The 22,856-nt window shown below is 49.9% G+C and overlaps 2 protein-coding genes across 2 annotated transcripts in view; one reads left to right on the top strand and one right to left on the bottom strand.

The window, feature by feature from the left end:
- Positions 1 to 22,856, bottom strand: part of LOC144825032 (uncharacterized) — a 418,697-nt gene that overhangs the window by 329,364 nt on the left and 66,477 nt on the right. The gene's annotated exons all lie outside the window — the stretch shown is intronic.
- The window catches only part of UBE4A (ubiquitination factor E4A), a 167,676-nt gene that overhangs the window by 124,045 nt on the left and 20,775 nt on the right, over positions 1 to 22,856 (top strand). Inside the window, exon 19 of the mRNA XM_078682249.1 lies at positions 9,764 to 9,921. Coding sequence (XP_078538375.1) covers positions 9,764 to 9,921 — 158 coding nt within the window. The remainder of the gene's footprint in view (positions 1 to 9,763; positions 9,922 to 22,856) is intronic.

Raw genomic sequence — 22,856 nt, 5'->3', positions numbered from 1 at the left:
CAGTTGCAACCCATTCCGTCCCTGTTGTCCAGGAGTCAGGGGCAGGTTTACCATCCGGATCCGAGATCGCTCCACTTGACGGCGTGGCTCCTGAACACAGAGAATTCAGTCATCTAACACTTTCTCAGGAATGCAGAGAGGTCTTGGCTCAAGCCCGAGCGCCAAGTACCAATAACTTACAAGGCAAAATGGAAGAGATTCTGCTTGTGGTGCCAACGTCAAGGTCTCCATCCTTACAATTCCCAACCTCATCAATTGTTGCCTTATTTACTATCTCTGGCCAAGTCTGGCTTGGCACATTCATCGGTCAAGGTACATCTGGCGGCCATATCCAGATATCGACGCAGTTCTTCAGGTCCTTCCTTATGGTCCTCTAGGGTTGTTAAACAATTCTTGAAGGGATTATTCCGGATGTATCCGCCAGTTCGTCCTCCTCCACCAGTGTGGCAGCTCAACCTTGTCTTGGCTCAACTCATGAAGGCTCCGTTTGAGCCGGTGCACAAAGCAGACTTAAAGTTTCTATCGTGGAAACTGGCCCTCCTTGTGGCTCTAACATCAGCGAGACGAGTGAGTGAGCTTCAAGCACTCTCCATAGTGCATCCATTCCTGCAATTTAAGAGAGAGGGTCTTATTCTTCGGACCAATCCCAAATTTATACCAAAGGTGCCATCTGAGTTCCACTTGAATGAACCCTTGATTCTGAAATCTTTTTTTCCGCACCCTTCTACACCGGCGGAACGCACACTACATTCTTTGGACGTTCAGAGATGCTTAAAGTTTTACTTAGAGCGCACACGTCCCTTTCGGAAGTCAACTCAGTTGTTTGTGTCCTACAGCGCACCACGAAAGGGGTTGCCTTTAGCAAAGAGTGGCATTTCCCACTGGATCTCCAGTGCGATTCAATTCTGTCATCAAGAAGCAGGCAAGCCACTGGACGGAAGAGTCCGTGCACATTCCACGAGATCGGTGGCATCGTCAGTGGCTCTCTTTTCGGGAGTTGCCATTAAGGACATATGCAGGGCAGCAACGTGGAGCAGTACTCATACCTTCACGAAACACTACTGCCTGGAGTCTGCAGGACGCGACGACGCGGCTGTTGGTCAGGCAGTCCTGCGGAATCTTTTTCATTGAGAGGTGAGCTTTCCCTACGATCCCTCCATCCTGGTGAGCACATTTTGTTTGTTTTGCTATGCTATATGTATTGCTTGTATTGTTATGTGATGCCATGCGGTTACAAAATGTGTTCTTGGTAATTTACTGCTAGCTACTCTGATACAAAGCATGGGAATCTATGAAAGTTCCAATACTGGGGCAAGAAAACCAGTTACTTACCTGTAACTTTGGTTCCCCAGTATTGGTAACTTTCATAGATTCCCATGCGCCCGCCCGCCTCCCCTGGGAAAGCTCAGTATTTTTACAGAGTTAGTGGCGGTTTGCACAACGGCTACGAAAATCTGAGGCTCTGAGCTCTCTCTGGAAGGTTCCAGAGGGTGAGGCTGCTCTGATTGGTTCTGGCAAAGGTTTGGTCTCTTTTTGCAAAAAGAGGGTGATAGGATACAAAATGAGATGAGGCCTAGGCCTAGGTTTCTCTTTTGTTTCTATGGTTTTTTGTACTACCGAGGCTCCCATTCCGACGACGGGGAATGATACAAAGCATGGGAATCTATGAAAGTTACCAATACTGGGGAACCAAAGTTACAGGTAAGTAACTTGTTTTCATTTCAACCCCTAACCTCACCAGGAACCGACCACTAAAATCTACTGAAACATGTTTATGACAGAAATACGTAGTCTGCATTCATGCACTCCCAGCACAGTCTGCTAATACAGTACTGTGTTAACACACTTGAAATTTTAATTTATAGCCCCAATCCATTCTTCTCTAAAGCAAGTCCAAGAATGCTAGCGGTGTGAACGACTGACTGGCCAATTCCAAACGAATTTTGGAATTTTGGTTCTGCAACTCAGGATGCTCCTGCCCGGTGCAATTGTGTTCGCATTAATGACCCTCTTATTTGCGACAGTGTTCTATTTTCACTGTGGTCCTTTTCCTGTTTTATGCGTAGCACTGTTTCTATTATTTATCATTCCTGTGCACTATGATATGCTATGGTTCAATTATACCATCCTGGACTAGTATGATCTACGACCTGCTGTACTCCGTACTGCCATACTTCGATTAATTTACAGGTAGCATATTACCCATTTAAGGTCATCCTTCTAGAAGCCCAATACATTCAACTATCTGACTGCAGAACTGTCACCGACTTGTCACTCTGTTGTACAAATCACAATTTGTTTTGCTCCCTGTACACAAACCCAAGCTGCATATATATATATTACATCATTACATTACCCATGTAGATAATGGCAATACACTCAATGCCCCTAGCACCCATCTTACTTGCATTGTATACTCCTTTCCTGACTCCACAAAATAAAGTAGCATTAGCTCAATTGCTTCTGCAAATCGTGGTCCTCATAGTATTGTGCCAGGGAAAGGTGTGTGGGGTGGGCGTATACACACTGCTTTGCAGCCAATCTAACGGTACTATCGAGCAGGGCATCTCATTTGGTACATCTCACTCATACTCCTCAATATAGTCAGCTAGACTACGGATCATATCTGCTCACTCCTCCTGATCATCCTCGGCTCACTCATCGGTTCCAGTGGTTTTCAGGCTGTGCTCTTTCGCTGTCGGCCACTCCGTGTCTTTACCCCATTGCAGTACTGTTGGGCACTTGTTTGATAACCAATGGATTGCTATACAGCGTTTGTCCAAGAGAAGGCCCAGTGTTAAATCTTTTCAGAATGTTGCCTCTAGAGTATCACACAGGTGAAATATCACCTCATCTTAATACTGAAACCCTGCCCTGCAAGTGCATGTTGTGCAAGATTGTGGCTATCTTTTTATTTTTTTGCAGTTTTATATAGCGCGAACTAGAACCGAACCGAATCAGGTATCAGAGCGCTTTACATAGCACCAGTTACGTTACATGAGGACACACTTTCATTTTAGGCACGGGGAGATTAAGTGATTTGCCCAGAATCACAGGGGGTTTTTGGCGTCGTTACCGAGACTCGAACCCAGATCCCCAGGTCCGAGGTCGAGCGCCTTAGCCGTTAGGCCAACCCCTATCTGCTCCACCATTGTGTGCAAGCTGTGAATCTATTAGAATATACGCTCTGCCGCCATGTGGGTGCCATATACACACAGTGAAGATAATTGAATTGTGAAACACTAAAGTATATTTTTTTAAAGTGATGGATAGAGTGCTTGAATTAATCTCGGTCACTAGTAAATTATTCGGGCCATATCACTGTTATTTTGCACACCAAGCCACTTCAGTTTGGACCCAGCCATATCCAAATCAGACTTGACCCTGCTCCAATGAGAAAAGTCCAGTCTGAACTACCAGGCCCGGACCACCATAAACCCAAAATCAAGCAACCCATGGCTCGTTTGACCCTAGTTGGGGCGCATCAGCCAGGTATTGCTTGGTTCAAGTGACAGTGTGCATACAACCCACATCTGCGAATACCCGTCCCACTTAAGGTGACACACTAAAGTATACACCACCTCAGTTTGGACCCAGCTGTATTCAAATTAGTCTTGACCCATTACCTCTCGCTCCACATCATCCGCCCTCTTCCTTGGAGGGTTCTTCTCACTCTTCTTATTGCAGGGGAGGGAGGTGATCCCTCATACCCTATTGATCCCTACAAGACCCCATATGATCCTGAACCTATAGACAACCCGTGGGGTGACTACAGTCTTGATTCCCTCAGCCCTCCTCTCACACCTGCCCAGGCCCCTTAATGCCTTGCTGGGTGCACCCCAAATCATTCTCCTCCATCTTGTGAGTTGCAGCCTACATGTGCCCCAGATTGCAGTGAGCGGAGTCCAGGAAGTGGTAAGGAGACAGACTAGTGCTGTTTCTTCCCAAGACAAAAAGTTGTTTAAAAAACGAGTTTCACTTTCTGTGTTTACTGTCAATGCCTGTGGTTGTTACAGTTAAAAATTGTAATTTTAGCCTGCCTGTAATTGCATATTTTATCACCTGTGTTGTGTTTTAAATTTGTGGTTTTCCCTGCCCATGATTGCCTTCATTTAGTGTGTTAAATTGTGGGATTTGCAGTCCAACCTCTGTAGTTTGTCCCGCTCATTCCTTGGTGACAAATCTGTTTTCCCTCTAAATTTCTCCTTTGCTCTGTGCTTAGGCCTGTGTGCTCAAACAGTGCACCCCCAGGCGCCATTTTGTGTTCACAAGCCAGTGAGGCCAGCCCCCCTGCCTCCCCTCCCCCACCTCCCCAGCAACAGGGATTTTCTACATCAGAGGGTGTTTCTGTGAGCTATTTAAACTGTATTTACTGGAGCCTGTACACTTCGTTCTTTGGCCAGCAGGGTGAGTAAAGCTTTATTCAAACAGTATGGTTAGATTTCGAGTTAGTGAAGCCTTTACCTGCAGAAGTCCAAAGTTGTGGATTGAGCCTGTCTGTCTCCTAGGAGATTCTGAACAGGAGCAAGCAGCTTCCAACTCCCTGGCCTGCAAACCTTGTCTGAGGTTGCTGGGACCTTATATGGTGTGCTAGGTTGACACATGTGTACACTGATTGGTGGTTGTATCTGGTGTTTCTATTGGGTTTGGGTTAATGTCCTCATTGGTTGGGTATTTGAGGGTTCTGATTGGTTTCTCGGTCTGTGATTCAATCATTGCAGGGTTGGGACTAGGGCTAGGGTTAGGATTTCTATTGGAAGTAGGGACTAGGGCTTCCTATGTAATTGGTTGTTGGGAGTTGGGTGGGACTAGGGCTAGGGTTAGACCTTTAATTGGAAGTAGCTATTTAGGGCTTCTGGTGTGATTGGTTGTTGGACCAGTTGTGGGACTAAGAGTAGGGTTAGGCTTTCTATTGGAAGTAGGGACTAGGGCTACCTGTACCATTGGCTGCTTGGACTTTGGTTGGGACAAGTGGTAGGGCTAAGGCCTTTATTGGACGTAGAGATTGGGTGAAATGATTCGGTGCCTGGACTAGGTTTAAGATTGGCTGCAAGGTCCTGGTCTCCTATTGGTTCTACATGTTAGGGCTAGTGTTGTGATTGGATAGTGTTAGGACTAGGGTTCCCATTGGCTGAAGGGGTCACCTGATTACTAGGGCTACAAAAAAGGCCAGGCTTAGGGCGTCTCAGCCCGGGCGTCGAGGTTAAGGACGGAGAGGACAGGGGCAGTTGCCTGTTAGGGGCGGAGAGGACAGGGGCAGTTGCCTGTTAGGGGCGGAGAGGACAGGGGCAGTTGCCTGTTAGGGGCGGAGAGGACAGGGGCAGTTGCCTGTTAGGGGCGGAGAGGACCAGGGCAGTTGCCTGTTTGAGCCTGTTCGAGACTGGTCGGTACTAGGGAAAGAAATGCTGCCCTTTTTCTCATTTCACAATACCCAGCCCACACCATCCACAACCACAAACAGAGCAACACACTCACACCAAATATACATCCTGTGCCTCTATCAATATATTTAATCTAAATATACTTACTTCCTTTATGTATCTATATACTTTCAATGTACTTATGGATCTATATATTTATCACTTTCTTCTAATTTAGCATTTCCAATTCACTAGCCTATTTCTCAGCCTATACTTCGCTCAATATATCTTCTAGCCCAACCTTCTGACTCATTTCAAACTTATTTCTACTACTCCTTCTAATGCACTACCCTATCTCTCATCCTATAGATCTATCAATATATCCTCTCCATCCACTCTCTCATTTATCCCAAACCCCATACCCCTACTATGATCGCCAAAATAACCTTTTCTAGACTCTCTCCTGCTCTAGCCCTCCTTGCATCATCTGACACCTCTTATCTGAAAGAGACACGTTAGTGATGGATTCCTTACCTTAGAATATCCCCAGGCGTCAGACTGGATCCGGAAAATTTTGTGTAGCAATACCCCTGCGCGCCGGCAGACGTCGTCCGCGGCTCCGCGTCCGTCGTCGGCGTCGTTAGCGTCGGAATGACGTCGTCGGAGTACTTAGACGCCGCCCATGTGCGCTGACGTCAGTTCTTCTTTTTTCCGCGCCAGCTAGCGCAGATCCGAGAAGCTCTACCCCTTAGTCATTTTTTGACTAAACTTTTTTGATCTTTGATCATTTCTCTACTCGAGTCTTCGACTCAGACGGTGCCGGTAGGGATGCCCGGGTTTAAACCCTGCTCCAAGTGCGACCGACTGATGTCGGTTACCGACCCCCATCGCCGGTGCCTCAAGTGTTTAGGCCTCGACCATGACGACCGCACCTGCTCCGACTGCTGGGCCCTGACGTCTAAAGCAAGGCGGGAGCTGTCCCGCGTGCGACTCGAGCTCCGGCATCGGCCCCGCGCTGCTCCCGGTCCCACAGGAGGTCAAGGGACCGGTTAAGGGGTCGGAGTCCTCGCAGCTCCGGGAGTGGACATCGGTCGTCAGGATCCAAGTCCTCAGGTAAGAGGCATGAGAGGTCGGAGAAACCTCATCGTTCCTCCGACCCACCCCGACGCTCACACGATGCGGCCGGGGGTTCGGGTGACACCACCCACGCCGCTCCGACGGAGTCGCAGGCGTCGCCGCCTGCCCCGCACCTTCGGGTCCCTGGGCATGACGCGACGCCAGAGGAGGTTGAGCGGTACCTCATGGCCATGAGGTCCCTCCCTCCTCAGCCGGGTCCCGAGGCGCCACCGGGCCCAACGGCCCCGGCTGGAGGGCCTAGCGGGTCGGGTGCTTCGGCCCCGGCGCCGCCGGCGACTTCGGTCCCGGCACCGCAGGACCTCACTGGATCCGCTTCCGGATCCGGGTCGTCGCCGGTCGACCTCACCGGCCCTGCGGGTGTCGCCCCCGACGCAAACTATGGACGCCGTCCCCAATCCTCCCTTCGGTCCGGCTCTGGTGCCGCTCCCGACGGCCTTTGGAGATTTCTATTTCCACGAACCGGCCACATCTGTTGACCCTGGTCTGCAGGAGATGGGTGACGAGGGTGATTGGGAGGGGTCTGTGGACCCTCTGGCACAAGAGTGCCAGTCTCAACAGGACTGGACATATGAGCTTGGGGAGGCCAGTGGAATTGACACTTCACCAGACACTGGATTTGTCTCCTCTCCCACCGTGGCTACGGAGGAGGGGGCTACTTACAGTGTAGTGTTGACGCGGGCGGCCAAAGCCTTACACCTTGAGCTCCCCGTCGCGGCCGTGAGGACTAACCTCCTCACTGAAGTCCTTAAACAGCAGGCAAGCTCGACTGAGCCTCTGCTGCCGTTTAATGAGGCCTTGTGTGACGTTCTTGTGGGCACTTGGTCCAAGCCCGCCACAGGTCCGCCTGTGGATAGGAACGTGGCCAGACGCTACCGCCGGGCCCCGGGCGACCCTTGCTTTTTGTCCACCCATCCCACCCCCGAGAGCCTGGTCATCCAGGCCTCCACTTCCCAGACCGCATTCCCGACGGCTCCGCCCGATCGGGAATCCAAGAGGTATGAACAATTCGGGAAGAAAGTGTTCTCGTCCCTGAGTTTGGGACTGCGGTCTGTCAATACCGCATGCCTCTTGGGCCGCTACACCCACACCCTGTGGGACACGGTCGCGGACGTGCTGCCACAATGTTCGGAGGAGGGCCGGGCTAAACTCGCCCAAGCCCTTGTGGAGGGCCGAGATGCAGCACGATATTCCATCCGGTGTGGGCTGGATACCACAAACTCACTGGGCAGGGCTATGGCAACGACGGTGGCAGTTCGACGCCACGCCTGGTTGAGGCCCGCCAACTTTGCGGCCGATGTCCAGGCCACTCTTCGGAACATGCCATTCGATGGCCGTCGCCTCTTTGGCGACAAGGCAGACCATGCGCATGAGCGTTTTAAGGACTCCAGGGCTACGGCCCAGTCCTTGGGCCTCTCGGCCACACGCCAGCAATCGGGTGCCTTTCGCTCCTTTCGTGGCCAAGGAAGGGGCGCCCCCACACGTGCTGCCAGCCACGCACCGCAGAATGTTCAACAGCGCGGTGGCGGCCGTGGAAACCGCTGTGGCGGCGGTCGGGGACAACGGCGAGGCCAGTCCACACATCCCCCCCCCCCCCCCCCCTCCGCAGCTCCTGTCTCAAAACCTTCCTAGTCCGTGTTTTCAGGCCCATGTGACGCCAGTGGGGGGCAGGGTTCGCCATCACCTCTTCCACTGGCGCACTGTCACGTCGGACAGGTGGGTGCTGCAAATCGTCCGAAGGGGCTACTCCCTCCCCTTCGAGGCGACCCCTCCAGCCATGCCACCGCAATTCCACTGCGTGTCGGGGGATCACTTGCAACTTCTGCAAGAGGAAGTCACGGCCCTCTTGGCCAAGGGGGCCATCGAGCACGTTCCTGGGCCAGAAGTAGAAGTAGGGTGTGGTTGTTACTCCCACTACTTTCTGGTACCCAAGAAGGGCAAAGGGGGCCTACGCCCTATCTTGGACCCTGGAGACTGGATGGTAGCGTTGGACTTGCAAGACGCTTATTTTCACATCCCCGTCCTGCCGGCCCACCGGCGTTACCTGCGGTTCACGGTAGGCCACGAGCACTTTCAGTTTACCGTGCTCCCCTTCGGCCTTACCAGCGCCCCGCGGGTGTTCACGAAAGTAATGGCGATGGTCGCAGCTCATCTGCGCAGGTTAGGGGTGTCAGTCTTCCCCTACCTCGACGACTGGTTTTTGAAGGCGGGCTTGCCCCAGACAGTCGTAAGCCACCTCCAGACTACGGCCGACCTCCTACACTTGCTGGGGTTCTCCATCAATGTGCAGGAGTTGTACCTGTGTCCCTCTCAGAAGCTCCTCTTCATCGGAGCGGTTCTAGACTCGGCGCAGTTTCGGGTTTATCCTCCCGAACAGCGGGTTCGGGATATTCAGGCTCTGATTCTGATCTTTCAGCCTTTAAGTGATTGCTCCTGACTATAATTAATTCAAGCATTCCATCTATCATTTTGTTGTTGTTGCAGTAGATATCCTAAGTGCGACGGGTATGCCCAGGCTTGGGTCTGTGTTCACTGTTCCCTAGGACTCAAGCTATTCCTCAGGGATAAGAAACCAGTAGTTTGAAACCAGTCTGGGGTTGCTTGTGGTCTCTTCTGGAGAGGGCCTCGCCGCCTTTGTTTAGAGAGTCATTGTTGGGCGAAAAAGGATGAACTGGAATGCAGCCTGAGTGAGTGCCAGTGGGTAGCATTAATTCAAGTACTCCAGCCATGAACTTGTTGCAGTTCACTTAAAACACAACATGATTCCTTTGAGGGCGTCTGACTAGTCAGTGGGTTGTGCAGTCCCTTCAGCCTGCAGCCCCATGTCTCAATTGATACTGCAAAACTGAGAACCTTTCTTGTAGGGCTTACAATAGACCACTGCAAGACATTCTGTCACCACAAACTACTGCCATTGCCGATTCAAACAGGTTGCATGAGTAGCAGGATCTCTCTGTACTGATTCTAACAGGACATGCGTTCAGTCTACACTGTGACTATAACACACATGTATATTGTTTCTTATTAGTGATTCTGACAGGTGGGGTGTGCCCCATTATTTTACTCTGATAATTCTAAAAGGGCTTTGTAGTACCTCTGGTCAATTGTTGTAACATGGCTTGAGTTTTTACTGACCAGGGGGTGTATCAGAATATTGATTTGTTATGGTTTTAATGAGATGCAAGTCTTCAATGTCGATCGTCAGTGTTTGACATGGAGCTAGATCAAGATATCATTAGAAAGGAACTTGAACAGGCTTTCCACTTCAGTCTTTTGCAGACCGACAGCATCAAGATGAAGAAACATATGCTGATGCACCAGATGAGTTCCTGGATCCAATAATGAGCGCACTGATGGTTGACCCAGTGATGCTGCCATCATCCAAAGTCACAGTTGACCGAGCCACAATCGCCCGCCACCTGCTAAGGTTAGCACGAGCACTTGTGCTCATTCTAAAGCAGCAGCAGTATTTCAGATGCTATTAGCATATATTTTATTTGGCATATATTTAGTGAGTTGCTTAATAAGATAGTGTTTCTGGGACATGTAGTGTGTTTTGGTGAGGCTGTATACGTTTTTTATGTCTCCTGCACCAAATACTTTATGAAATGCTTTGTATTACATGCTTCTTTTCTCCTTGTATAGTGAAACCTGTTAAGACATTTTAGCACTGGAAACCAGAAGAGGGGAGGGAGGAGGATACTCTTGCTTCACTCTAAGAGAACAGCACACAACGTAGAGGTCTGTAGGACATTTGGTGCTTGGGGTTATACCACGACTCCAGGGCCTGCATCAACTGTAAATTGATGTATTTGAATGCAATCTGGGAGCGAGCCATGAAGATCCTATACTACACCTTTCTGCCAATTCCACTCCTGCCCTGAGTTCTCAAGAAGATCAGGACCAACTGAGCACATTGAGATTAGAGATTCAGCAGCGACCATTAAGTGGCTTTAATCTTCGTTCCAAAAACGGTGAGGTAATTCTGGGAGCCAGGTGAACATCAACAAAGACCGTTTATGCCTGCCGTTTGGGAACGTTTGTGGTTTGGTGTTCCTCACAACAAATTGACCCACTTGCTGCTTTCCTGTCAAAGGTGCTATTTGTATTTTCCTTAGCCCGGAAGGCCTTGCTCTGGGATTTGCTTGACGATACCGGTCTGTCATTTCAGTATTTTTATGGTGCCGGATCATCCCTCTCTGTTTTGGTCACCTTTGGTGGCACGTTTTCTTACGGGCTTACAGCATCTGTTCCCACCTAACCCTTTATTATGGCCAAGTGGAATCTTAATTTGTGTTTCTCCTTTTGAGTCCATTCCCAGCTGCAATATTAGGCTCCTGACACTTAAGACAGCCTTTCTAGTGGCAATTGCGTCACCCAGGAGGCTGCATGAGCTTAAAGCTATTTTAGTTTTACCCACCCTACACAAGCTTCTGCCCAGACAAGAGCCCCGGCCTCCTTCCTGCTGAAGGTGGTGACCCTCTTCCATGTTTGCCAAAAAATTACGTTGCCAACATTTTTCGCTCCACGTCATCTTTCCTAGGAGCAAGAGAGGCTCCATCGTTTAGACCCCTATTGAGCTGTCTCCTTGGGTGGATAATCTAGTCTTCCTTGGGTTTGCTGGAGCAAAAAAGGCAAGGCAGTGCAACACTGGACCATCCCCCATTGGATTGTGCTCTGCTTAAAAGTCGTCTACACATTGGCTAAGAAGCAGCCTCCTCATGGCCTGCAGCCTCATTCTACCAGAGCATCGGCAGCCACTATTCCGTTAACACGTGGAGTGCCTGTCCTAGACATCTGTTAGGCTGCTGTGTGGGTGTCATTCCACGTGTTCACGAAACACTACTGACTGGACAGTTGGGTCAGTCGGGACAGGCATATGGCTGGTTTGGTCCTCAAGACGTTTTTTAGGTCGAAGCCCTGTCTGGTTTGCTAAAGACTACTTTGGGACATTAGGAACGCTTCCCTGGGAATGCATTCCATCCATTGATCATCATTGGCTTTGTGGTTTGTAAGTCACAATTGCTGGATTTTTATTTGCTGCTTTTATTTATTTTTGTCTGTCCAGATTGAGTTAGTCCATCCTGTAGAGCAGAGGTCTTCAAACTTTTGTAGGTTGAGCCCCCCCAGCTGATTTTTTTTAGATGTTGGGCCCCCACACCACCTGACAGAAATTTCTGGACTTGACCGCCACGCGCACATTCCGGGCATATTCAGCGAATAACATTCAATACAATAAGAGTGTTTAGTAAACTGCAGGTTTGTGAGTGAGTGGGTGTGGTGAAATGACAGAGGCTTATTACACAGCTCAAAACACCACTTTCCAAGATAAAATGTATGCAAATCTATTCTAAGTAGCAGTGCACACACTCATCTGCTCTAGGTAGAAGCAGAGACACTCGTCTACTCTAGGCAGAGGTGGACACACCTATTTACTCTAGTTAGAAGTGGGCATACCCATCTACTCTAGTTGGAAGTGGGCATGCTCATCTAGTCTAGTTAGAAGTGGACATACTAATCCACTCTAGGTAGAGGTGGAACCTCACATCTTTTCTAGGTAGCAGTGGGCACACTTACCTACTCTAGGTAGCAGTGGCCACACTTATCTACTCTAGGTAGCAGTAGCCACACTTATCTACATCTTTCCTAGGTATCAGTGGTTCTACCCACCTACTCTAGGGAACAGTGGACATACCCATCTACTCTAGGTAAAGGTGGAAACACTGATCTACTCAATGTAGCAATGGACATACTCATCTACTCTAGCTAGCAGTGCACACACTCATCAACTCTAGGTAGAAGCGGAAACACTCCTCTACTGTAGGTAGCAGTGGAGACATCCATCTACTCTAGGTAGCAGTGGAGACATCCATCTACTCTAGGTAGAAGAGGACAAACTCATCTCCTCTAGGTACAGGTGGACACACCCATATACTCTAGGTAGAAGTGGGCATACTCATCTACTATAGGTAGCAGTGGGCACACTTACCTACTATAGGTAGCAGTGGTCACACTCATCTACTCTTGGTAGCAGTGAATGGTTTCTCCTCCATGAAACATGGACCAAAGGAAATAATGAGAGAGGCAGTAACTTGTAACAAGCCACGTTGCTTAACTAGAGGGCTATCTCTTATATACATTGTCATAGATGCCTCAGAAGGAAAGTACCTTGACAATAACGTAGGCCTTTAACAGACATAGTATGTAGTACCTTAGATGTTTTTCAAAGACAGAAAATATTCTCTAGGTCTCCCATTACACAAAATACATAAATATACGGATTGAGGAATTACATATACAATTTGTCTAGATTTCTGCATTTTTGCCGAAGCATAAAATCCTAAAAGAGTGCACACAGAATCCTACAAAAATCTAAATTCCAGGTTCCACGCCTAGTCCTCCTCTGGGTGCATTTTAGTTGACCTCCTGCAATCATGAGCAAGCATGGTGGAAATTAATTTTATTTATGTAGAAAAATTTCCATAGCAGAAACGCAATCCTGATGTGCACATTACACATGGGAAACTAATGGCGGCACTTCATGTGTTGCCATCTGGGTCTTTTCAGAGTATTTATGGCCAGATAGCAGGAATCGCACCAGTACTTTGCTTTCATTTTTGGAAACCGTCCTGGATGCCTTCGTCAGACTAACACTTCAATTTCCGCACTTCACAAATCTAGCAAGAACAACTAAAGTTTAATTTTATTTTAATGATATTGCTGCGTTCCCTCATGTGTTGTTTTGTTAGGCACGGGGAGATTGTGATTTGCCCAGAATCACAGGATGTTCAGCTTCTTTGCCGAGACTCGAACTCTGGAAACTGTCGTTCTGGAAAGAGCTAACTCTCCCAGGAGGGGGTTAATTCACCAAGCTGAAATGCTTCAGCTGCAGTGGGAGGCGAGGGGTCTCCTTTGCTAAAACCGAAAGCAAACCAACAGACACGCTTTCGGTTTTAGCAGAGGAGACCCCTCGCCTCCCACTGCAGCTGAAGCATTTCAGCTCGGTGAATTAACCCCCTCCTGGGAGAGTTAACATGACAAAAGAACTGTCACCTCCTGCCCCGGCGATCTCCCCCTTCCACATACCAAAATCCTCCAAGAAGACTTGCAGGGACGTAGGGACACAGGGAACAAAGGTGAGATTAAAGTGGAGTGCGCACCCCCCCTGGGAAGGTGTCGCGCCCCCCCCAGGGGGGCGCCCCCTACAGATTGAAGAACACTGCTGTAGAGCATAGTCTGTTTACGAGGGCTCCTTGTATTCTCCCACTAAAGGGTCCATTAGTGTCTGCTTTTCTGTAAACTGGCATTTAAATTGTGTTCTTATCTTGCTACATTTGCTGTGCATTCTAAGACTGAGGTCAAACGTCAGGCTCTGTCTTCTGAGGAAGCTTGGTGTTTACTTTTCTTTCCCAGAATTCATAATGAAAGGATTTATCGAAAAATCTGGGGGTGTGAGAGGACAGGCTTTTTTCAAACGCACAACAAAATTTAAATGTGTGTAAATGAACTGTGCAAAGATTTCAGAATATATCCAAATTAGGAAAGCAGATATGAAGCTTATTATTTTATAATTCTGAAGTATGCTGGAAACAAATATTTTAATGCTATTTGCAAGAAAAGGGCCTCTTTTGCATGGTTCGCCCCCCCATCTTTTTGCCTGTTTTTTATGTGGTTTCAAATATAGTGCCCAGGGCCCATGCCACCTAGGTGCCCTATGCCAGTGCTACTTCCCTAAAACAAACTCCCAATTTGTACTTCTACCCCTGTAAGTCCCTAGTAACTGGTACCCCTACGATCCCCCACCTTCTCACTGGAACCATGCTACTGCCATTGCAGGCGGCACACCCCTTTGAGGTAGAAAATGACAAAGTCGACATGCCACTCTGTCTGTGGGTGCCATGCCAGCTAACACTGCCGGGCAGCCTAGGTAAGTCACTCCTCTAGTAGGCCTCATAGCCCTAAGGCAGATTGCTCTATACTACAGGTGAGGGGATATTTGCATGAGCATTTCCCAATATTGTAAGTGCCAGTAAAGCCATTGAGAGTACATGGGCTGGGAACTCGACTACTCAAGTTCCACAGCACCTTGATGACTTTACTGAATATAGGAGTGTTTGTGGATTTATTGAAAGGAGTAGTTTGGTAGCACAGTGTGGAATTTATTGTACCATGTACCCAGAGGGCACCTCAGAGGTGCCCTCTGAATCTCTACACACCCTAGTGTGTGCTCTCTGACCGGCTTTAGGCAACCAGCCACCACCAGACATGTTTCTGGACCCCCAGGTCTACCCCTGCTCTCTAGTACCATAAATAATGCACATCCTGGGCAGAGGTGTCATGCCTCCTCCCCCAGGATGGGCCAGTGCTCGAAGAGGGGAAGCTTCAAAAGCTTGCCGCCTTTGTAATGTACCCCAGCCTCTGCTGCTAGCAGCAGATGGCAGCCCCTGGTTTACAACCCCACCTTGGACTGGAAATATTAAAAAAGATAGGAGGTGTGCCCAACTCTGCCAACCCCACCCCTAGGGTGGAAGGGAAGCAAGGTGAAGCACACCTTTCAGTCCCTGCCATCTTGAAAATGGGGGGGATCCTCCAAACAGGGCTAGGCCTATGACACTCCCACAGGAGGGTGGCATAATAGAGGGTGTAGTGACCCCAGGTTTGGTGCCCGTCGGCCCTTCCTGCTACTCCCCTAAAACGCCTCCTAAATGTAGTATTTATGTGGCTCCCCGAGACCTGACCCTCTGATCTGTGATGACCTAAGAAGCAAGAAGACGATCCAGCTGATAAGACTAAAGACGACTGCCTTGGCCCAGCCCCACTGGCCTGTCTTCAACTTCTGTGAACCTGCAACCCATCTTGCAGCCAGCAGCTTCTGAAAAATGGGGAGGACTGCTGCCTTTGACAAAGACCCCAATCTCCCGTGGACAGTCGACCTATCCAGGAAGAATCAAACTCCAAGAACCACCACAGTTGAGGACCGACACTGGTGTCAACGCCACTTACCACTACCCAAGAGCTCCCAAACACCATAATGGTAGAGGACCGGCGCTTGTGTCAACACAACTCTACACTGCCCGAAGTAAGCATTGCAACTGGATGCCCTCCATAACCTCGAGGGATCCTCTCAGCCCCCTGAACTGAGTTTCCCACAGCTTCGGGCCAGAGAGCCTGTACCCTTCTGCTAGTGACCCTGCCGCTCCTGCACAGCCGACCTGACCGTGATCTCACCAAGACGATCCGACTGTAGACCCCCATCTGAATTACAACCATCGACTGCGACACTGTGTTGAGCGCTGGCTGAAACCTATCCTGTGTATTGCCTCTGCCAACTGCAAGGGTAAAGATCATTGCTGATATCGACCATCTCAGCCAAGATACTGAAATCCACCCGTATTGGTGCCCCAGCCGCCCCACAACCGGCTGAAACCTATCCTGTATATTGCCCCCGCCCACTGCAAGGGTTAAGATCATTGCTGGTATCGACCACCTCAGCCAAGATACTGAAATCCACCCGTATTGGTGCCCCAGCCGCCCCACGACTGACCCTACACTCCATGTGGGTCTGACCCCCCGAGGGCTAGAACTGTAAGTTGTATACTCGCTTGACACTCCCCTCAATTGAATCCCCCCAATAGGAATCCTGATCTATTTGAATATTACTCCCTCAACTTTAGAACGTGAAAAGTAGCTTTACTTGAAACGTACTACCTTAGCAATCAAGACTTGGGCCTTCAAATTAAATATAATTATAATATAATAGATCCGGATCAGTTCGGGGGCCGTTTTTTAGCCATTTCGACTTTTTTTCGAGGAAACTGTGGTTTTTGAGATTGTCCCAAAAAGAACAATTGATGGACAGAATGCAGAACAATGTCATACGTTCACCCCAGTACAGAGATGCAGGCCTAAATCTATCGTTTTTTTGCTCACCATGCCATCCCAGTTTGGACCCAGCCATATGCAAATCAGTCTTGACCCTGTGCCCAATGGGAACAGTCCAGCCCGAACTGCCAGGCCAGGTCCCCCCTGGACTGGAAACGAGCATCCTAGGACCGGTTTCGGGCTTTCAGTCATCAGCCAGGATAGCTTGATTCCAGTAGCATGGAGAGCACAGGACCTGGCTGGGTCCAAACTGGGGTGGCGTAATGGGCAAAAGAACAATGAATTTAACCCAGATCTTTTGACTGGGGGAGAATGTTTGCATTGTCAGCATTCCGTCCATCATTCGTTGTAACACTTTTGAGATTGTCTTCGGGGATTAAACCCTATGGATCTTGTGACAGACAGATGTCGAGCACACATCCTCATGCCATTTGTTTGTGTTGCCTTGGAGAACACCATGACCCCGAAGAGTGCGGTTCCTGTTTGCATCTTCTGCCGAAGGCGTTGAGAACTCCATATGAAACTTCTGGTGGCACGACTATCTGAGGTACCGCTGCTCAGTCTCTGACTGGCCTCTGGAATTCAAAAAAGAATCGTTCCGGTGAGGTGCCATCTCCGTCTATGTCGAAGAAGGCTCTGAAGCACCAACAGTTGAAACGTAAGTTCGTTTTTGACACGGTCTCCCAGCCTTCAGTTGCGAAGCATCCACAGTAGTCCACCTTGTGCCTCCCTAATTATCCTTGAGCCCGGGCGACTCTAGCCCAAATGCGGGAATATTAAATTTTCCGTCATGAACTCTTTGGGCCCCCCCTCTGGTATGCCTTCGTGCCCCACAGAGGGGAGAGGTGCCCTGATTGCATCTTCGGCGGCGGGTTCGTCCTTGGTAACAGTTGGGCCCTCTGAATCCTGTATTGGATCCGAGGTGGTGCCGGTGCACAGCCCTTTGGGGTTCCCACCTTTTGGGGCTGGGGCAGCCAATAACGTCCGTGTCGCTGATCGACCTCAACCGATTACTATTTCTGACATAGATACGATGCCGTAACGGCGCCGGATGCGCGACGATGGAGCAGTCTGTTTAAGGCAACTCTCCACCTGCCCTTATGCCACCTGTGTCTGCTTATCCTACAGGAATATACCTTTTTGCAGGTGAAGGGGATAATATAGGGTGTCAAAACCCTTTGGACCCTGCTGCCCAGCCTCCTTTGGAGGAAAATTGGCTGACTGAGCTAAGTGAGGCCAGTGGACTTGAGTCCTCTCCAGTGTCGGATTTACTGTCTCCACCCGGTATACCAACAAAGGTGTGTTCCTCTTACACGGTGGTATTGAAGAGGGCAGCTTTAGTTTTAGGTTTCCAGCTTCCCTCATAATTGTCCACAGACACTTTAGTGAATGTTCTTCGCCAAGGTGAGTCTGGGTGGAGCCTTTACTCTGTTATGAGTCTCTATATGACCTTTTAGTTAGGAGCTTAGGCGAAACCAGTATTGGGAGTTCCAGTTGATCAGGCTATAGCCCATAGGCATCGACCCGCCCCTGGGAATCCTGTTTGTCTTGTGCAACATGCCACCACAAAGGGACTGGTAGTACAGGCTGCTGTGGCTTCGCCAAACCCTAGTGTCCTTCCCATGGTTCCGCCAAATAAAGCGTCCGGATGACTAAATGTTGTGGGAGGAATATATTCTCTTCCTTTAGTTCGGCATTGAGGTTGTTAAACATGGCATGTGTTTTGGGCAGATTTTCTCATGGTTTATGGGACTCTGTTGTGCATCAGCAGCCTTTTCTTTCAGAGTAAGCCAGGAGTCCACTCCTACAGGTGGTACAAGATGGCCAGGAAGCGGGAAATTCACTATAAAATGTGGCATAGACGCCACCAATTCTGTAGGAAGAGCTATGGTTAGTTGCACTGCGCAGACATGCATGGGTGCTTCAGCCTTGGGTTTCAGACCCTGTACAGGATATCCTGAAAGATATGCTGTTTGATGGTGTACATTTATTTGCTGAGCTTGCGGATTCTGGTCGGTGTGACAAAGCCTTCTAGACAAGTCTTTGAATGTTCTGGTGGATTCTTTCTGACTTGTGCGCAAAGAAGCATTTATACATGATTGAGTTGCAATATGTATTTTATCTTGTGACAACCAGTGTTGTATTTATGCTTAATGCAGAGGTTTATGGTTGTTTATTTAACCTGGCGTTTCTTTACACTTTTTTTCGTTCCCTTAGTTCCGGTCATTTAGGTTTATTATGGGCTGCAGAATTCTTTTCAGTGCAGATATATTCTTTAAAGTATATTCCCCAATGAGTGGCTTTCATGATTCTTATTTACTGCTTGGTGCAGAAGTCCTGACTTTCTCCTGCAGCTATGTTGCTGACCATTTTTCAGCCGTTCATTTGTGTTGGTTTAATGGAAACCTGATATACAGGTCGTGTAGTTTGCTTTACTCTTAAGAAAGGCTCAAGAGTTGATACCTTCAAGGTACTCTATCTGGAGTATCTTTTCTTTGTTGTGGTGAGCAATTCTAATTATATATGTGCTGAGCTGGGATTGCTCAGCTTGTGTAATATTAGACCCCCATTAGGGGGTGCAGAGTTCTACTCTCTGTTTCGGGTTATTTATCTGAAGTACGATATCATACATTCGTGAATTTGGTACCCTTTATTAGGTACTTATGATATTTGTAACTCCATGAGTCTGTATGTATGTTCTGCCTTTTTGATAACCGTATTTCTGTAGTAGGGGATCTCTGTGTATAGTCATAATCTAGTGAATAGTCCCGCTCATGTGCGGGGACCACGGAGCAATCAAAAATAATCTCCTTAAGCCGTCTTCTGTGCAGTCCTGCATAGACACTTAAGAGAGAATTAAAGACAAATAATGCAGCCTATACGTGCAAGGCTACACTGTCCAGTACTTCAACTAGAAATGCAAAAGATATTCCACCAATATCATATTCAGCACAGTCTGACAAGTTTCACCCAGAGAGAAACTTCCCTTTCACAAATCCTTGGAATGATAGAGAGGAAGGGATGGACAGACACGCCCCCCCACAGGCTGCCATTATGTGGCTTAAAAAGGGATACTGTGCCTTTAAGGAAATTTCCAGAACTCTCGGTATCTCAGAATGCACAGCAACTCCCTCCACTTTCAGTTATTTTTCCGGCTCATGCTAGCAGGACCATGGAGCATTGAGCTCTCCCTTTTTAGGTGTTTTGTCTAATTGTTTGCACTTTTCAAGTGTTTAGAGTGTTTCACTCTACGTGTTTTTGTTCCTTCTTCCCTTTGCTGGAGTTTTCTGGTGAGTTTGGCCACTCTTTTGTCAGATATGCCTTCCTTATTTGACAAATGCCCTGAGTGTGCCAGGAAGAAGGCCAAATCTGATCCACACAGGGTGTGTATCCTCTGTCTCCCTTCTTCTCATGTCCCTGTGGATTGTAAGATCTGCCAGCAGTTCTCCAACAGGACCCTGAAGGACAGAGAGAAGACTTGGCTCCGAGGACTGGAGCAAAGAAGATCGCAAGATCAAGGTAGGTCTGGGCATGGAGAGGCCTCTTCCTCTGCCCGTACTTCGGCCTCTGGGGGGCTCCCCAGGAAAGAGAAGGCCAGAAAACGACCCAGGTCTCCGTCTCCGTCGATAGCCTCGACGTCGGCGTTGAGAGGGATGACTACAATCAGCTCCCGTCTCCCCAGGGCTCTGGGTCGAAGCGACTTCGACGTCGAGGGGGATGACGTCGAGACCTCGGACGAGGTCGACTTCAAGGACCGCTTCGTCGTCGTCAAGACGCCATTGACGTCGTGAAGGGTCTGGAAGACACCGGCGCTCGCCATCGAGGCGACACCGCCGTTCGGCGTCTACTCGACGTTCGTCGTCGAGACGAAGATCTTCGACGTCGAGAAGACGATCGACGCCAAGACGCTAGACGTCGAAGAGGAGGTCAGCGTTGAGAAGGAGAAAATCGACGTCTATGGGGCGTTCTAAGACTAGGACGGAGTCCCAGGGCTCTGTGGTGAGCCTCTCTCGGCTTCCACGGTCGCTGCAGCGCCGTCTCTCGTCCACGAGGTCGGCCTCTAGGTCACCCCCATCAAGGCCGACGCAGAAAAGAAGAAGAGTGGTAGAGTCTCCGAGCTCAGAGTACTCCCAGACCTTTTTGCCCTCACGGCCCAGGACGCCTACACCTCCCCCGTTGCCCAAGGACCCTCCTCCGTGTAATCCTACGCCTCCACCGCCTCCTGTCCCTCCCCATAAACCACCTCCTCCTCCACCAAGGTCTCTCTCCTTGCCTCATCTCCCGACACCACCTACGGGGCTTCCACGTACTAGGCTCCCTCCTTTACGGCCAGTGGACAGACCGAGGCCAAGGATGTCGAGATCTCGCTCCAGACGGAGGGACAGATCCAGAAGTGACCGTCGTTCTTCCACACGGCCCAGACGCCACAGGAGGGACAGGTCTAGTTCAGCCCAGGACTACTCCCCTACATCGTTGGACTTCCCTCGGACGAGGGTGTCTCCAGTAGACGACATCGTCTCCTTCCAAGAGGTGTTGTTACGTGGGGCGGCGAAACTGGGCATTACACTCACGGTGCCCACGCCATCGACTTCAGTCATCTTAGAGACCCTGCATAAGAAACAGCTGTCTCGCCCCTTGGTGCCAGGGCTGGAAGAACCTGCCATGGAGCTTTTCCTCATCCCTGCCTCTACAAAATCGGCACCTTCTAGGCTGCAAAAGAAGTACAGGGCCTGGACTCAGACCCGGCGTTCCTTCGCTCGGAGCCTGTACCGGACTCGGTGATAGTGACGGTGGCGAGAAAACAGCACTCCACTGCCCCGTTGTCGACGGTACCTCCTGACAAGGAGAGACACTTGATGGACTCGGCCGGCAGGAAAGTCTGCGGTACGGCCTCCACTTCTATGAAGGCCGCGAATGCCTCGGCTCTGTTGGGCCATTACGACCGGGTCTTATGGGAGTCCCTACAACAGTTCCTGGAACACCTTCCCAAGGACAGAAGGGAGGATTTCCAAGAGATCATTGAGGGGATGATAGTCTCCAACCAGGTGATAAGCTCGGCTGCGGATTCCTCGCTTTTGGCAGCCCACGGGTACTGCCATGGGATCTACCTGCGACGCCACGCCTGGCTGCGTCTAATGTCACTGAAGCCAGAGGCGCAGCAGAGGGTCGCCAACCTACCGTTTTCAGGAGCGACCCTGTTCGGCAAACATGCGGATGAGGAGATGGCCCGCATGAAGGCCGAGGCTGAAACCCTGACGGCTGTCGGGTTGGAAAAGCCGAAGGAACAGAGGAAGACCTTCTGCCCATTCCAGAGGCGTTACGGTGCGCAGGGCAGAGGGCAAGGTCGGCAGGCTGGGCAGCAGCACCAGCGGCGGCCGTTCCAAAAGCGCCAGAGGGGCAGAGGTGGTCAGCAGTCCTCCGCGAACAAGGGCCCGGCCTGGTCTAAGCCCTAAGGTGCTACTTCCCCCTCTTCCGTTACCCACTCCGGTGGGGGGAAGCATACAAAATTACTTGGCAGAGTGGAGAAAAATTACTCCGGACAAGTGGGTGCTGAATATTGGTTGCAATGGATACAGTCTTCGTTTTCTCAGCCCGCCTCCAGCGATTCCACCGGTTTGCTCGCAGTTCCAACTGCCTTTGCGCGATAGATCCCGCAGGATGCGTACTTCCATGTGCCCATTGCACGGAAACACCGGAGTTCCTGCGCTTCCAAGTCTGTACCAATCACTACCAATACACCGTACTCCCGTTTGGACTGAAGTCTGCGCCCAGGGCTTTTTCAAAGTGCATGGCAGTGGTGGCGGCACACCTGAGAAAGAACGAGGTGTTTGTTTACCCTTACCTGGACGATTGGTTGATCAAAGCCTCCACCTTCCAGGAAGCGCAATTGCACTTCAACAGGACGGCCGTTCTGTTGACCCAGCTGGGGTTGCACATAAATATGTCCAAGTCTGTCCCGACTCCGGTCCAGTGCCTACAGTACTTGGGAGCCTCCATCAATACGCTGTCAGCAAGCGTGTCTCCTTCGGAGGAGAGACGCTTATCGCTCCTTCGGAAGGCTCAAGCTCTCATAGCTGTTCCATCTACAACAGTGAGGACGGTGTCTTCTCTACTGGGGTCGATGGCCTCTTGTATCTTCCTCACTCCACATGCACGCCTACACATGCGGCCACTGCAGGAATGTCTGGAGGATCAGTGGGACCAGAGGCGAGAGAACTTAGACGACATGATACGACTGTCTCTGCACGCTCAGCAGTCCCTGAGATGGTGGTGTTCAGCAGAGAACCTCCTCAAGGGGTTCCGTTCCACAAGGACATTCCCACTCAGACTAGCGTGACGAATGCTTCTCTGCATGGCTGGGGAGTGCATTCCGGACAGTTACAGATCCAAGGAACGTGGTCCCCGACGGAGTCCACGTACCACATCAATTTCCTGGAACTCAGAGCTGTTCACTTGGTACTGAAGGCCTTTCATCCGTCC

The sequence above is a fragment of the Lissotriton helveticus genome, chromosome 3_1 (assembly GCF_964261635.1).
Source record: "Lissotriton helveticus chromosome 3_1, aLisHel1.1, whole genome shotgun sequence".
Taxonomy (NCBI): domain Eukaryota; kingdom Metazoa; phylum Chordata; class Amphibia; order Caudata; family Salamandridae; genus Lissotriton; species Lissotriton helveticus.
Note: the sequence above shows the minus strand (reverse complement) of the source record. Positions and strands in the feature narration are given on the sequence as shown.